Below are 18,651 nucleotides of genomic sequence, written 5' to 3'. Positions count from 1 at the left end.
ATGTGTTTGATAAAGGAGAAGCAGGACAGAGAGGTCGTACCAATTTAGTACAACACAAAATTGATACCGGAGATGCACGACCAATCAAACAAAATCCGAGAAGACTTCCGCTCGCCAAACGTGAAGAAGCTGATAAAATCCTTCGAGAAATGAAAGAAGAGGGTGTCATCGAACCATCTAACAGCCCGTGGACATCGCCGGTAGTACTAGTAAAGAAGAAAGACGGTACCACCAGGTTCTGTGTTGATTATCGGCAGCTCAATAATGTTACCAAGAAGGATAGTTATCCCCTGCCGAGGATAGACGATACTCTAGACACGCTGGCGGGGTCAACGATATTCTCTACGTTAGATCTGAAGAGTGGATATTGGCAAGTCGACATGGCGCCGAAAGACAGAGAGAAGACAGCGTTCTCGGTGGGCTCCGGACTGTGGCAATTTACCGTCATGCCTTTTGGATTGTGCAACGCGCCAGCTACCTTCGAAAGACTAATGGAGTCTGTGTTAAAGGGACTATCCTGGACTACCTGTTTAGTGTACCTGGATGACATCATACTGGTTGGGAAATCCTTTGACGATCATCTGAAGAATTTGGAAGAAGTTTTCAAGCGACTAGGGAGCTCTGGTTTGAAACTTAGCCCCAAAAAATGTAATCTGTGTCAAGGAAAGGTACACTACTTGGGACATGTAGTCTCCTCCCAAGGAGTTGCGGTAGATCCACAGAAGACCAAGACAGTGGAAGAGTGGCCAATACCTAAAGATAAACATGAACTACGAAGCTTTTTGGGACTATGCACATACTATCGCCGCTATGTACAGGGTTTCGCCACCATCGCAAAACCATTGACCAGACTTACCGAAGGCGAGAGGCGTTTCTCTTGGGACTCAGATTCTGACGAGGCATTCCGAAAATTGAAAAAGGCCCTGACTAGTGCGCCCATACTTAGCTACCCTCTTGGCAACGGAAACTTTATATTGGATACCGACGCTAGCAATGTTGCGTTAGGCGCTGTTCTGTCTCAGATCCAGGATGGTCAAGAAAAAGTCATTGGTTATTTTAGTAAGACCTTGTTAAAACCGAAAAGGAACTACTGTGTAACCAGACGAGAATTACTAGCAGTAGTTAAAGCAGTGAAACACTTCTACAAGTATCTCTATGGAAGAAAGTTCTTGTTAAGAACAGACCATGCTGCTTTGAAATGGCTGTTGCAGTTTAAGAATCCTGAAGGGCAGGTAGCTAGATGGATTGAACGATTACAAGAATTTGACTTCGACACAGAACATCGAGCTGGGGCAATCCATCGGAATGCCGACGCACTTTCCAGAAGACCTTGCGCTAAGGACTGTAAGCATTGTTCCCGAGCAGAAGAGAAAGAAGTGAAACTCCTAAGAACAACTGTGGTTAATGATAGTTGGCAACCCGAAGATCTTGCAAATGACCAAACCAGTGACCCAGAATTAGGTTTAGTAATTAACTGGAAAAACAGGCCAAAGACCAACGTGGGAAGAAGTTTGCAGATATTCGCCGAACGTAAAGTCGTACTGGGCCCAGTGGAATTCCTTGGTAATAGATAACGGACTACTTCGCCGTGTGATCGAGAGACCGGAGGGACAAGAAGAGAGAGAAGGCAGATCGTCATTCCAAAGAAGAGGGTCCCAGAAGTCTTGGCGGAAGTTCACAATGGAACCAGCGGAGACATCTTGGTGTTACCAAGACACTTGGCAAGCTGCGTGAACGGTTCTACTGGGTGAACTGCAAAGAAGATGTGAGGGCCTGGTGTAAGAAATGTGACATTTGCGCAGCCATTAATGGGCCACAAAAGCGTGGTAAAGCCCCTATGCGCCAGTACAATGTTGGTAGTCCCTTCGAACGAATAGCGATCGACGTGGCTGGTCCTTTCCCGGAGACGAACGATGGCAACAAATACATTGTGGTAGTAATGGATTACTTCAGCAAATGGGTCGAGGCCTACGCGTTGCCAAATCAAGAAGCGTCCACGATTGCTGATGCCCTTGTTAAAGAATGGATCTGCAGGTTTGGTGTTCCCATGGAGCTTCATTCAGATCAGGGAAGAAACTTTGAGTCCAATCTGTTCCAAGGCGTCTGTGAAGTCCTGAACATCCGCAAGACCAGGACGACTGCTCTACATCCACAATCCGATGGGATGGTTGAACGCATGAACAGAACTATCAACCGTTATCTGGCCAAAGTAGTCTCTGACCACCAAAGAGACTGGGACAAATTTCTTCACCTGTTCCTGTTGGCCTACCGTTCATCCGTCCAAGAATCTACAGGGCAAACTCCAGCCAGCATCGTTATGGGACGGGAAGTGCGCCTACCCTGTGATCTGAAATTTGGTTGCCGACCGGGAGAAGAAGTCGCCGGAGAAGATTATGTCCACACACTACGTCAAAGGATGGACGACATTCATCAGAGAGTCCGCCTAAATATTCAAAGTGCTAGTGACCGAATGAAGGAACACTACGACATTCAAGCTGAGCATGGAGGATACCAACCAGGGAAGTTGGTGTGGCTATATAACCCGCAGAGACGTCGTGGGTTATCTCCGAAGCTACAATCCTCGTGGGAAGGGCCATACGAAGTCATGGATAGAATTAATGACGTCGTATACCGTATCAGAAAATTGCCAAAAGGAAAACCGAGGGTAGTCCATTTCAACCGTTTGAGCCCCTACCAAGGCGAAATAGAAGATCGTGCTGGGACCGTGAGAACCTGCAGCTTTGATCCCCCTGATTCGGAGATGTCCTTTGACGATTTCATGGCCCGATACAACAGCAGTGAGAAGGCTCGCTATGGTGTAACCAAAGAAGATCAACGAGACCTCTTTTCCGTGCCTCCTGATTATTCGCTCGCTCATTGTGTGGCTCGAGATTTGCGGATGTCCAGAGGAATCGCTGCGACGTTCAATGAGAAGTTTGGGCGTGTCGGAGAACTACGCCGACAGGATCCAGAGGTTGGAAGCGTCTTGAGGCTAACCGACAATGCACATGGTCAAGCAAGGCACATCTTCTACCTGGTCACCAAGGAATGGTCCCCGAGTAAGCCGACTTATCTCAATCTATGGAAGACCCTGATTGAACTGAGAGAAGCCCTGCTAAACAACAACATTGCACGATTAGCCATTCCGAAGCTGGCGTGTGGACTCGATGGTTTGAGTTGGCGTACAATCCGGAACATGATTGAAGTCTTGTTCAGACCGGTCTACAGGGGGAGTTATAAATAAACAGTACAGTTGACGCGCTAAAATTCAAAATAAATTCTTAGTTATAAATCGTTTGTAAATAGTTCTATAAGTCTTTTATCGTTATTGTTTTTGTTAATTAGTGTTAAATAAATAGTGTTTAAATAAATTGTGACTTTCTATCCACACGGAACCGACGAAAAACGTAACAATAGGAACATTTTTGCTTCATTTCGTCCAAGGAAAACATCCCTGAATTTTGTCGCAATATTAAAAAAATACCTATAATATATATAGATAATATATAAATAAAATGTATGCAAACAAACATACATCACTAAATGCACAAATTAAATTTATGTCCTATTTCCAACATGAAAATGTGGGTAGCTTGTAGCTTTTCAATGTCAAGAATTTTAAAATCACCCTTTAGAAAAAGTTTCAGAATTATAAACTAAAACACTAGTCTCGGTTAAGAATTTGAAAACGAACAAATCGTTAAAATAAAAAGATCTATTCACTATCACTCGTATCCCAACTGGAACAAAAACTTCCATCAGATGTACTCTCGTCCTGGTCCTTATTAATTCCTCCTTTGAATAGTGTTTAAGTAAATGTTGAATCTTCCGTTTCTTACTTTTCTTTATGAGATGTTAAAAAGCTTTTTCTGGCCGACCTCGGGAAGTGTCTGTTTGAATTTGAGAACTTGAGGGTGTATTCCTGATGTTATGTATCTCAGAAAAAGAAATAGATGGTTCGAGCCACGTACTGTTCTTCGTTAAAAATTGATCTTTAATCCTATGACAGCTTTCCCATTTTTCACTAACTTTAGACGAAAATTTTCGAATTTTATTTAGCACCGATAACTCCTCTTTCTCAGATAGATGATCTACACCAAAAACCTCTATTGTAGCTAAACGATGAGATTTTTACAAATTGTAAGTTTGGGGTTCGTTGAAGGACTATTAGAGCTACAATTTAAAAATATTTTTACAAGACACAGAGTGTCCCAAATAAATAAAAAATATCAAAGTTGTATTTTTTTAAATGGAACACCCTGTATATTATTACATCTTTAGTTTCTACGATTAAAATAAAGGTAAATTTGATTAAGGTTTATTATACTTAAACCTTACCGTTTTTGAAATATTTTCAATTTTGTGAAATTGCAGTAAAAATTTTAAAGTTCATTTCTCCAAGGTGTCAGTGTTTTTAATACTAAATATTTAATGAAGTTTATTTATTGATCAGTTATTGTGTTGCGATAATAAAAATAATACTACCTTATACAGAGTGTCCAAAAATTTATTTTAAATAATTATTAGCTTCAAACGGCAATAACTTCTTTAATTTAAATGGAATGCCCTGTATATTTTAGGAGAATCAGATGCACAGTTAAATTGTCTATCAAATTGTATTATACCATTTTTTACCTACCCCTTCAAGTTTTCGTAGAAAATGCATTTTCTTATAATTTAGACCTCATTTATCAATATATCCATGGAATATTGACATTTTAGATTGTTTTTAAAGCAACAAATGTACAAAATGTACAGACTAGTAATATTATCGTTTTGCTAAAAACGATAATATTACTAGTTACTAGACGCTAGCCTATTTGTATGCAAAAAGAAAACTATTTAAATCTTTATAAAAGAGTATACCATTATATATATATATAATTACATGTAACACCATTATTTCCGCCCATATACTAATTAATTACATACTTAATTGTGTTCGTTAATAAATTATTATAAATAAAAGTGGATTTGAGTCAGAAATCAATATAATAATAAGTTATCAAATTAAAGTCTCTGTTGTTATAAATAAGCATTTATTAAAAAATGAAATATCATTTTTAAGGTGTTACTTTTTATCACACTGTCTAATGCCCATACAAAATTCAGTTTTTTAGTATTTGGAGCAATTATTATTAATCAACGCAAACAGTCAGTTAATGTGGTTTGAATACTGGAATCATATTAATTGGTCCTCTTTAACAAATATTTAAACAGTTTTTTTATTTTTTAAAGAAATAAACGAATTATATCGACAATATTAGTATCTGTACTCTTTAAAAATTTGGTACATCTTTAAAAATAATCTAAAATGTCAATAGTCCATGGGTATATTGATAAATAAGTTCTAAATTACAAGAAAATGCATTTTCTACGGAAACTTAAAGAGATAGGTAAAAAATGGTATAATATTATTTGATAGACAATTAAATTGTGCATCTGATTCTCGTAAAATATACAGGGCGTTCCATTTAAATTAAACAAGTTATTGCCATTTGAAGCTAATAATTATTTAAAATAAATTTTTAGACACTCTGTATAAGGTAGTATTATTTTTATTATTGCAACACAATAACTGATCAATAAATAAACTTCAGTAATTATTTAGCATTAAAAACTTTGATACCTTTGAAGAAATGAAGCCTTAAAATTTTTACTGCAATTTCACAAAATTGAAAATATTTCAAAAACGGTAAGGTTTAAGTATAATAAACCTTAATCAAATTTACCTTTATTTTAATCGTGGAAACTAAAAATGTAATAATATACAGGGTGTTCCATTTAAAAAAATACAACTTTGATATTTTTTACTTATTTGGGACACTCTGTATCTTGTAAAATTATTTTTAAATTGTACCTCTAATAGTCCTTCATCGAACCCAAAACTTACAATTTGTAAAAATCTCATCGTTTAGCTACAATACTCCGTGTCGTATGTGGTGAACAACCCTGTATATATTTATATTTTGAATTTGAAAGAAGAATAAAAATAAATATTTTTGCTCGGGCCACAAAACAATTATCTATAAAACCTTTCAAGTTTGAATGTGTTATATTTTTAATTAATAGTACATACCTTGATCTACACCTTCCATGTTTTAAAATTTTTGAAATCTTTTGAACTAGCCAACACAACTCAATAAAATTCACTTTATTACTACTCGGATTTGCAAAGCAGTCCATACCTGTTTTAAATTGCTCGATACAATATTTTTTTATGAAACATCAACTAATATAGCATTTCTGTTTACGCATATTTTCTTAGTATGAGTTCTTATCTTAACAATATACATTAACAAATGTAGATTAGTACACCTAAGGAAACCGGATTTTTATCCACCTAGATTTGAAAAAATGACTATTGTGCGGTGCTGGCACCATCGGAGAATATCGTAAACAACCGGTATATACAAATACATGGATTTAAATAGCGAGTATACGAAAAATTTATTATACAGGGTTTCCCAGAAATAAGTGCAAGTATTTTAAGGGGTGGTAGATCTCGATAAAAGAAACATATTTTCTCTTTATCGTTTTTCAAATAAGTCCAAAATAACGGAGTTATTTTACTTTGAAAATTATGGATATTTTCTGGATTTTCTTTCTTGAAAATTTAATCTAATACTTATGTAGCCATATTATCAAGAAATTATGTTTTTAACTAAAAACTAAAAAAATTTCCAAAAAATTTTTCAAATTTTTCAAAATAGGCGTGTTTCTGGGGTTGAACTATATTATCAGTTAAAATACTTGCACTGATTTTTGGGACACTCTGTATAATTATTCTAAAAGTGGTAGGAAGTATAATTTGTGAAATTTCTAAAAATAAAAATGAGAAAGTAAATATTTTGATATCTTCAGAAGGTCTAACTTATATTATAATTTATTATTCCACTTAAAAAACTTTTTAGATGAGCTCAACTACGGTAGCGAGCATAGTTTTACGTCCCGGTTTGGCTAGTGGGGTCATAATTGGGGCTATTTCAGCTTTAACTAAATTTTTTAAAGGTACATAATTTTAATTTTAGGAGATGTTCATAAAACATTTAATCTCTAGTTGATTAAAAAAAGTATACCATTAATATTGCAAATTATATTTTATCGTCTGATAGTATCTGCCAAAGAAAAAAATGTTTAACGTTTCGGAAAGTTTATCTCTTTCCGTCGTCCGTTTCCGCAAAAAAAAATACAAAGAATAAAGAAAAAAACTATTTAAAATATTTAAATTCAACTATTCGAGAACACTTTACTTTTTTAAAACAGATACGTCTACAAGAAACCGTTGACGTTCTGTTAAAATGACATTATATCAAGTTAAACCTTTGAATAAGAAGACTAAGGAAGGAGCATAATGCTATCCATGTATTCATGCATGGTGGGCGGAAAAGCCACCATAAAAGCTCTCTAGGGTGGGGATCCTTGACAGTTCTTGACGATTCATTTGACACATTTGAATTTGATTTGAAATTTTGTGGATTTGTCAGTTTTTACGGAGCTTATTTTATGTTATTTATTATTTATTCTACTACTGATAGTTGTATAAAGGTAGTAAATCTAGATGGAAATTGTGGCAGAACTTAAATTAACAGTGACACTATCGCGATTTATCGAAAAAGACTCTAAAATAGTTGGTTGTGTAGCGTGCGGTAGATCTCGGCAAAAATTGAGTGAAATAATGGAACAACTTTTCGCTAGTAAGTGACTATATAATATACATACGTGTAGTAAACCGATCATTTATGAAATTCACTTAAATTAACTAAATTATATATTTTTCTTGCATTTTAGCTTTTATTTATTACTTGTCAAAAATTAGATGTCAAAGAATTTAGATACGTTAATTTGACTTACCTGCTTCAGTAGCGTATCGGATGTTTGTGTTAATAAATACTTACTATAACTTATCTATTCTTATTAGAATTGTATATTTTTATAACAATTTTAATAACTACCAACATTTATTCACAACGTAAAATAAAACAACAAATTATTGAGTCTACCCCACGTCTACCCTACATCATAGTTTTACATTTTTTAAATAAAATTAGAACGACACTGATAAACCGGAATTTAAGTCGGCCATATTTGAGGCCCATCGCGGTGTACCTAAGATTTTTGATATGCTCCTTCCTTAGTCTTCTTATTCAAAGAGTTAAACTTCAAAATTAACAATTACTACCTGATAACAATTACTTAATAAGGTTAAACCAAAAAGCCCCAAACTTTCTGTATGATTTTTAAATTTTACGTATGTTATGTTCTTTAAAATCAAAGAAGCCATTCCCATACATTACTAACGTCTACAGATGCATGAGCAATACATTTATTTTTATTAGATTAAAAAAGCCTCTTTTATTTTTCTTTTAGAGGCTATCGCTTCTTTCATTATAATTTTGGCGTTATTAAAATTTATTCTGTGCCCTGTGTCCCATGAATGCTGACAAATCTTAGATTTGTTAAATTCTCCCTTTCTTAAATAATAATCTTTATGTTCTTTAATTCTAACATTTAAGGTCTAGATTTGGAGAGATGAATCCGCCACATAGGTATAGACATTTTTTAGCACTCACTTGTTTCTTCAAACTGCTTGAATCTATTTTTGCTTTTGATCAAATCCGTGTGTGAAACTGTGAAGCTATAAAATATTGTTTCCGGAGAGTTGAATATCCGGGAAAGTTGAGTTATTGAATGTTATTGCAATTGGGAATGTTAAGGCAATTGTATGAACATTTGAAATTGCCACAACACAACGCGACGCCGCACAGTAGGGTATTTGACACCGATAGTTGATCGAAATTTTTTTTATGTAGACCTTAAAGAAATTATTGCTATTTTCAATTAAAGAGGAAATAATATGAACACAATAAAGGATAATTTGTCGATTTTAAAAAAAGAAAGAAAAATCACTGTTCCAGTGTTTCCACGGTCAATGCCACTAATGATAGTAGTAATATAGCAACTAATACTACTAATGCTACGACTGATCCGCGATCAATTCCTATACCACTAAAGCCGCTACTAATGCCAAATTGTGCTGTACTGCTAATGGCACTAATGCGATCGCTTTGTACACAACAATGCCATCGCGGTTTACACCATAAAATAATTAACTAGAAAGAAGTGTCAACTCTGTGTTAAATCGTGGAAACACGATACGCCACCGAAAGCCTTCGTTGTCATCTGGAGAACTAACTTTCCAATTGACAGGTTGACATGATAAGGACATGATGGCTTAATTTTCATTTCCGTTTCCGGTTATTCAATGGCGGGCCCTCTTTCAGTTCAAATGTATTTAGTATTTTTTCTTTTCATAAATAAAACCAAAAAATAATTTATTCACATATATTTATTTGAAATATGGAACAACGTGACTAAATAAATATAAAAATATAGAGTATTGTATTGTTTCAATACCAATTAGTTAATTATATGCACTTTTAACGTAAATTAGTTAAGGTATAAGCATGACTTACAGTAATTTGTAAATAAACACACACATTCGCAAACTTCAAGGACAGAAAACGGACACAGGAACATGAAAACGGGAGCCCTTATACAAAAACCTGAAAACAGAAAAACAATTTTTTATACTAAAATTAACAATGTAAAAATATCAATAGGTATAAAATATAAATATACTGTTTAAAAAAAGCGTCCATTATTCCCAAAGAACCTGGCTTATAAATCAAATAGATGCAAAAAGAGACTTTTAGTCGGATAACATAATCAGATTATCAGTCAGATTTATTGCATTATTGACAATAAATCGCACATATTGGAGATAACTAATGTTGGCTATAGTTAAAAATGATCTTACCTTGCTGTAAATTGTTTCCATTTTCAAAAAAATCGCCGATCAAAGAGATTATAACACCATTTTCTTGCATCTAAAAAATGTAAAAACAGTGTTTATTTACTACTTATTTTTCATATACATGGGACTACCGACATACCTACTACTGCAGAAACGTCATTTTCTCCAGGATTCTTCATGTAATATATATTTTATATACTTTATTACCTTTATATTTATAAATTTCAGCCGAAATATTAAATTGAGCTTCCAAAACGAAACTAAACGGAATGAATTAAAATGGCGTCGAAATTTTCGAATTTGTTCTAGAACATATCTGAAGTTGTCTCTGAAACTGAAATCTGTCGATTCTAAACTGTGAAGTTAGATAATAGTTAGACAAAAACAATGCTGTCCTTGTCTAGGCGGCCATACTTGTCGTGAGGAGAATGACAGGAATGACACTAATGACTGTTTCCAATTTTCCTATTTTACTGTCACCCCCCTGGTTTACACCTCGCATTAGTATATCACTGATTTGCAAATTAGAGGAAACCAAGAACGTTTTTCTCATTTTATCAGCAAAGTCGCAAAAAGTCGCAGTATTTTATTTTACTGTATGAAAGCCCAATGTTTACTAAGTATATAGTCAATATGCTGAATTCTTCGAAATTCGCAACTAAATCTCTAAGTATAATAAAAATGTCACAAATTTAATCAAATTTTCTGAACGCCTAACTTTTAGTTGCAAAAAAATCATTAGTATAGAGATTATCAAAATAAATAATATGTTTTTGTAGAATACATACCTGCAGCTTGCTGAGCCATTTTCAATCAAAACAATAATATAAACGTAAAAGGTGCACACAAACAACAATAATCTATAATTTTAAATATAAAATTTAGCCATTTACCTCTTATCTCTGAGGAGTAACAACTTTGACGTTTCGTTGAAACAAATGAATGCAACTAACACACCCCAGTGCCTTCTATTAAAAGATCAGCCTACGGGCGAGATTTATGACGTCACGCTAGTTAGATATAACGGATTAATAAATATGTTGTAGAATACATGGAAAACATAATTATTCCTCAGATTTTTGGTTTGTATTTTAAAAATGATATAGTTTACATGAAATATACATAATATACAGTTAATAACTACAACATATATACCTATTTATAGTAATAAATACTTTGGCAAATAAACTATGAACCATACAAATGCAGCAAATGTTTTACAATGTACAAATAATGTATAGGTACATAAGATAATGGGTAAAATGTAAATATATTTTAAATTTTGGGGTTTGAAAATCGATCTAATTTAACAAAAAACATTCAATATCTACTAATAGTGATGTATTATTATTTGCATTCACAATTTATATGTATATTTTGCAAGTATCAATGTTCGAAAAATTATATTTACAAATAATACAATATTATCTAAAAAAAGGCGTCAGCGATGGGTATGAAATGAAGATCGCTGGCATTTTATAAGTAAAATTATTCTAAAATTTTTGATTTTCTTGGGATTTTTAGGTTCGGGAAAAACGCTGATTTAAATTTTCATTTGGGTTTTCATTATTTTTATTTGGTTTAAAAAACGTTTCGGCTAACTATAGCCTTCATCAGTGTTGTGTCATATGAGAAAAATAGTGTCGAATATAATCCAAAAAATTACATATACAATATAATTCACACCTCATAATGTTTACTGCAATTAATAAACTAATATAAACTTATCAAAAGATGACCACATATTTTTTAAAATCATTATTCTTAACACTAAAATTATCTACATTCTCTATGGAGTACGCAGTAAACATTATGTGTGTGGTGTGAATATTTTATATGTAATTTTTTGGACTATATTCGACACTATTTTTTTCATATGACACAACACTGATGAAGGCTATAATGTTAGCCGAAACGTTTTTTCTTAAACCAAATAAAAATAATGAAAAACCAAGTGAAAACTTAATCAGCGTTTTTCCCGAGCCTAAATCCCAAGAAAATCAAAAAATTTAGAATATTTAGAAACAAGGTTCAAGAATATCAAATTTTCCAAGATTGTAAAATTCTAGTTAATTATTTTATGTGTACAGTTATTTAGGGAATGTCATCGATGTTCATTTCCAAGCCAACTAGACGCCGATATTTTTCGATGATACGGTATAATTCTTACGTAAAATGTAAATAACATTAGACCAATTAAAACAAAGAAATATGAATTTCTTAGTATTTTTAGTAACACCTTTATTCTTAAAACTTAATTTTGTATTATGCAAATATACCAATTTTATTGTTATTTTATTCATATTATATTCAGCCATCACTTAAATATTTGATATTAATTTGGTATTATAAATAATCAACACTATTCATTAAAAATTACTGAACAAAAATATATGTTATGCTTGACAACTTGACATACATTATATATTATCAAACAAAAACACATTCTTCTTTTAAACTGTATCAGTCTTGTCTTTACAAAAATCTTTTTTAAAATTTTAACTCAAAAAATAATCTTTTTCATGATCTTTAATACACATATTCTTTATTTTTCCCTAGATCATAATACCTACTTACGTGTTTGAATCTATCGAAGCTGAGCCAACAACACTTGGAGTGGAGATTCCACAATATGAATAAAATAAACATAATTGTCCAGTTTTTATTAATACCATCATGGGAGAATATTATTTTTAAATTTATTAAAGATATTTTCAATAGAATTCTCTTGATTTATAACTCGTACCCACTTTTCTTGCTCTTCCGGACACTTTAGGCTGCCTAGTATAACTATCCTTTCCACCAGGAACACAACAAAGATGTGGCATAGCACCAAAAACACACTCCACTTAAGCTTTATTGATGAATTGTTAGAGTCTTAAAAAACACACACAAAAATCACGATGAGTAAAAAATGTATGGGCACTTTTAGGTTAAATCACTTACACAACGTGTAATTTTTCTATTTTTTTATGCGAAACCGAGAGTGACCATATATCTGGTAGTAGTTTATGTCACTTAAACACCAAAATAATTAGTTTTCTGCACTACAATAATAAATAATACCAAAAATCATAGAGTTAAAACCAAAACTCAACCGACAAAATATGAAACGGAATCTAACCCAATATCTAAGTATGTACAGCTGATGAAGTAAACAAAAGTCCGCCCCCAGGCTGATCTTTTAAAGAACGGCAGTGCACACCCATAGCAACGCCATTCATGACAGACATGATTTAATTTATCATTTATCTTTTTTTGGGAAATCTTAAACACATTTGCTTTTTAGAATTTCGATCACCTTTTTCATGCTAATACTCCACCGTGCGCCGACCCCTAGTTCGGATTCTTTTTCACTACCCGAAAAATCGTTACATCACTCAAACCTCGTACCTGAGTGTTAAAAAATAAGTGTAAAAATAATATTATTTTAAATATTATGACAAAGCCACGATTTCAATATTATTTTAAACTGTAACCGGGACGCTGTGAAATACATAGCGAAAATTTCTGATTTCTGTCGTATACGGTGGTGGCAACACCGGTATAGAATGCACCAAGCCTATAACGTGAATATTCTGTTATTTTCTTAAATGACATGCATTTATAAATATTGTTTCTTTTTTTTCTTTTTTTTTAACTCGCTGCAGCCTTTTGTACTTAACACCACCATTGACATCGTAAAATCTGTAAAATTCTTAGGGCTTGTTGTAGACAATTCTCTGAAATGGAACATGCATATCGACGCTTTGTCGAAAAAATTGAGCTCTGCCTGTTTAGCATTATGATCTGTTTCTAAGGAGCTTAACTTGTCAGTGGCTAGAACTGTTTATTATGTACTTTTTGAGTCGCACCTCAGGTATGCCCTTCCATTTTGGGGTACGTGTTGTGCGACTCAATTTGACCGCATTTTCAAGCTCCAGAAGAGAGCTGTTCGATATTCACTGGGACTAAGCAGCAGAACTCATTGCCAGGACTTTTTTAAAAAATTAAAAATATTAACTCTTCCTTCCTTATTTATATTTGAATCCGTTTGCTTAATACGTAGGCATGTATCAGCTTCTCAAGAAAGGCCATCTCACACTTATCCACTCAGGAACGCCGAGCAAGATCTTTATCTACCTACCCCACGCTCATAGTTAGTTAAAAGTTCAATATTATAGAACTCGAAAAAAATGCACAATCACCTGCCATTTGAAATCAAATCCGTAACATCATTTTCTTCATTTCGCAAAGCATTGATATCTTATTTACTAGACAAGGTTTTCTACGCCGTAAATGACTTATATTTTGATAATCGAATTTGATCTTGTAAACACTGGTCTAATGTTTGCTATTGCTATATTTACCAATGACATCGAAATAAAGTTATTTAGAGGTCATTGATATTTACTATAAACTAACTAACTTTTTTTATTCTTTGACATTGTAAACATTTATAAATATTTATTTTAAACAATAAGACTGACAACGTTATTTTTATAATGTTTTGTATTCTCTTTTATTTGTTTGTTTGTTTACTTTGTTTGCTTAGTTTACCTTTGTCTATAAATTGTAAAAATTTTTGACCATAAAGGCATTTATAAATATTATATACATTTCTTTTTTATTAGGTGTTTTTGTAGCCTGGGGAAAAAGTTGCCTAAAGGCAGGCTGCCTGATGTTAGCCAGGGAAAAATTCAGCAAATGTCTAGACAGAACCGCGTCCCACCACGAAATGACATACCTGGAGTTCCAAACTTCCACTCTGAAGGTAGCTAAAACCCCACCCTTGCTGAACGACATCATTAAGATTCTAGAGTCCAAGAAAGAGTCCATAGATGAAACCGTCCTCAAGACGGTGGATGGTTTGAAATTTTCCGGATCTACTACGACCCTAAACCAAAGTAGTACTTCGGCATTTCAATCTGAAGGTGCTTTGTTTATTTTAAACAAAATCAATAACTTGAAAGACATAGAAAATGGGAGTTATAACTCCACAAAAGATAAATTTGCTGGGTTTAGTAGTCCAAGACTCGATCCAGTCATCTATGAAGAATGCGTGTATTATTTGGCGAAATATGGCAACAGTGTCAGTTTGGTGGAGTTTCATTTGAAGTATAAACAATACGAGAAGCTTCTGAGGTACATGGTTGAGAAGAGGCTGAGTCATGAAGTTTTTATTCATATTTATATGAAGTGTTTGAAGGAGGGGACTGTTGAGTTGTTGCAGGCTTACATGTCGCAGATTGATTCTTCTTTAATGATATGGCAGGTAAGAACTTTTTAGATAAGAAATAATATAAGGGTGTTTTTTAAGTATATGACATTTTTTATGTGTTGGTAAGATGGTAAGTATGAAAAATTAATAAAATTATATTGATTATTTCAGAACTATTTGAGGAAAATATGCTTCCACTTGGAAAAACAGAACCTACTGAATTGTTTATATCAATTGCAACAATATATGGGCGATTATGTCAGAGCGGCCATGACCTGTATTCGCTTCTACGAACAAAACTCGTCTTCTTTTACCGATTTAGTAGCTAATAAGTTATTTATGGAAAAATCCGTAGAACATCTCAAGCAAGCTCTGGAACAAGAACAATGGGTGGATGTTTCACCAGGTAAGCTGTTAATTTAAGGTAGGAAATTACAGTTTCTTCACACTTGCGATGCATAGTTGTAAAGATGTAAAGTAAAAATTTATCAGACTTTCGAGTAAGAGAGTCGCTACTATATTTTAATTTTGGAAGCGCAAATAACAGAAGTTTTTGTTGTAAATAGTTGCAACTGTTATGCTATAAAATATATAAATTTTATCTCATACTTCATTTTGCTGCTTATTGTTATTGTAAGAAGATTGCAGGCAGAGATTATGTTATAATGTTTATACATGAATGTTTATAAATGATTTTTTTGATGCTTTGCCTGAATTATACCAACAAACAGTAGAAACCTGTTATTTCAAGGCATTTTAAAATAACAGTGTCAGTTCTAATTGTTATTTAGAAATAACAGTTGTATCGACCTCTGCAATATGGCAGCATAGCAAAAACAGTTTTAAAATTTCTTTGACGTTAAGTATTTTATAACATTATTTTTATATGTATTATATTTTTGTAGTTGAGATGACAGAATCGAGAATGTCGTTTGAGGAAAAAAGCATCACAAATCCTTTACTGATTAAGAAAATGAGCTACAGAGATATAGAGAAAAATATGCAAACTATCCATATACAGTGTCAAGTGACGCAGTTTTTGGCTAATAGGGAATCTTCTGGAGTATTCCCTATGCAAATTTACAGCAATATACTTCCCAATCCTGGTAACTTGAATTTTGGCAATAATATATTTTTTATTTTAAAATAAAAATAAATGTTTGTTAAAGATAACTTGCCCAGAGATAAAATTAAGATTCCTACACTTTTTGGTTCAGCAGATGACAAGAAGTTTTTGGCGGTACTGTGTATTATTTGTGGAGAAACGGTACCCGAAGGATTCAAATTTGCTATTACGTAAGTTGAATATTATTTAGAATAAGTAACTGTATGAAATACTCTCTTAAATATTTTTTTTTCTGCAAACGTCAAAAAATGGCAAGGTTCGCGAATTGATAGCAATGTGCGAAGTGACACTTTTTTCATTTTCCTACGTTACCATGACACGGTGCGCGAAGTAATGCGCGAAATGTCCATTTCGCACACTACATGTAAATTATATGGGATTTTGGAATTTTGATCTGCGTATTTTCGGTAAATCTCAATATAATTCAAATTCGACACTGTAAAGACTCGGTCTATGTTTGTTTTTGTATCGGGTACTTTAACAATCAAAATTGAGTCTTAAGGAAATCGATGAAAGAGCTTATTCATAAAAAAACTATTCTAAATGGTTTATGTATACGGCTATATTCTCTATTATTAATTTTTAGGCTATATTCTCTATTAATTTGATTTTAAAATCAATCTGTACAGGGTGGGTCAAATTCGACGCTTTTAAATGGAAACACCCTTTTCTATAGGAGATAGACGAAAACTAATATCGGTGTCTGGAGCTCAAGTTTTGTCAAAAACATGATGGTGTAAACCGCATATCGATATCTGTTACTGTTTCGGAGTTACGGGGTGTTTTTCAAAAATATGCATTTTTAACAAATCGCTCTAACTTTTTTGTTATGGAAAATTTTGTATTTTTGTGAATACATTTCCAAAGCACCTTTTTACGTAGAATTTAATGGTTTAAGTATAATTTTTTTAAAATAAATAATTTAAGAATTATCAACAGAAAATTTGATTTTTTACATGGGACACCCTGTATATGTTTAATTTATTGAAAAGAATTTAAAATTACCTTTCCAAAAATATAACACACTTGATATTTTGCTCGATTCCTCTTCGAGATATAGAGTATATAAAAATTCGGCCGTTTTAAATAAGTAGGCTTTGAACGGCACCGGCTGTAATGCAAAAAAATTCTAGCTGTGAGCATCAATTAAAACGAAAATAATATTTGCTATGAGAGATGCAGAATTTTGTAACAATTTAAAATATATTTAACCAACATCAACACATTTAAACTATATCTAATAACAATAAAAATAAATAGCAAACCAAGACATGAGATTTTGCTACAGTTGTTCGATATATCGACCGTCTTCTGTTGTGGACAGACGGGGCAGTGAAAGATACCCTCTCATAACTGCTAAGTATTTCTAATTCTTATCTAGATTATACGGAAGAATAAGGAACCTTTATTCTTCAGCAAATATATCCATAAGATTAGATCCATGGGCACTAAGTCAGGAGGCCTCGACGGCCAACGGCTGGGATCTTGGTTAGCTATTCAATTATTCTTTCAATTGGCTGCAAAAATTTGCTGATAACTTCAGCGTTCAGAGGCGGTGCGTCGTCTTGCTGGAAAAATATGTTTTCGAGTTCCATTAAGGGCATATCATCAATAAGGGGTCCAAAGCCTACTAGTTAAAAGTGGCGAACTTTTAAAAATTCTGTATTTCGAAGGGGATTATAACAAAATATCAAGTGTGCTATATTTTTGGAAAGGTAATTTTAAATTCTTTTCAGTTAATTAAAAATATAGAGGGTGTCCCAAATAAAAAAAATCAATTTGTCTGTTGATAACTCTTAAATTATTAATTTAAAAAAAATTATACTTAAACCATTAAATTCTACTTAAAAAGGTGCTTTGGAAATGTTTTCATAGAAATACAAAATCTTCCATAGTAAAAAAGTTACAGCGATTTGTTAAAAATGCACATTTTTGAAAAACACCCCGTAACTCCGAAACGGTAACAGATATTGATGTGCGATTTTCACCATCGTGTTTTTGATGAAAATTGAGCTCCAGACACCGATATTAGTTTTCGTTTATCTCCTATAGAAAAGGGTGTTTCCATTTAAAAGCGTCGAATTTGACCCACCCTGTACACTGACAGTACATAATTTAAATGTTTCTCTTAACGTCTATCCATATTTTTTTTAAATAAATAGTCATATCACTTACACTAGGAGCTTTGAAAAGCACAGAATATACTAACGTTGAAAAGGCTTGGGTTTCTTTCACCCCGTTCTTTATTCGCCCTTTTTTCCACTGAAACTCCCACATGTACAGCCAGGAACGAAGCAATATCTATTGTATAGGGTTTTTTAATAACACTTATTGTACACTGCTAATAATTCAACAGTATAACTCTAAATTTTAACAAAAACTAGCAAAAATACAGTTAAAACGTATACTAACAATGAAAATGATCAATCTCACACGCTTACAGTGCCTCTGGTGTCAAAACGAGAAACTTGCTTTAAAGTAGGGACAGAAATTTCAAATATGTCCATT

The 18,651-nt window shown here is 33.1% G+C and overlaps 1 protein-coding gene across 1 annotated transcript in view; it reads left to right on the top strand.

Moving 5' to 3' along the window:
• LOC115876505 (zinc finger FYVE domain-containing protein 26) overlaps nt 1-18,651 on the top strand; it is a 49,396-nt gene that overhangs the window by 26,318 nt on the left and 4,427 nt on the right. Inside the window, exons 4-7 of the mRNA XM_030892307.1 lie at nt 14,431-15,071; nt 15,189-15,423; nt 15,923-16,123; nt 16,187-16,313. Of these exons, the coding sequence (XP_030748167.1) occupies nt 14,431-15,071; nt 15,189-15,423; nt 15,923-16,123; nt 16,187-16,313 (1,204 nt within the window). The remainder of the gene's footprint in view (nt 1-14,430; nt 15,072-15,188; nt 15,424-15,922; nt 16,124-16,186; nt 16,314-18,651) is intronic.

The sequence above is a fragment of the Sitophilus oryzae genome, unplaced genomic scaffold (genome assembly GCF_002938485.1).
Source record: "Sitophilus oryzae breed Bouriz unplaced genomic scaffold, Soryzae_2.0 scaffold_1436_pilon_pilon, whole genome shotgun sequence".
Lineage (NCBI taxonomy): Eukaryota > Metazoa > Arthropoda > Insecta > Coleoptera > Curculionidae > Sitophilus > Sitophilus oryzae.
Note: the sequence above shows the minus strand (reverse complement) of the source record. Positions and strands in the feature narration are given on the sequence as shown.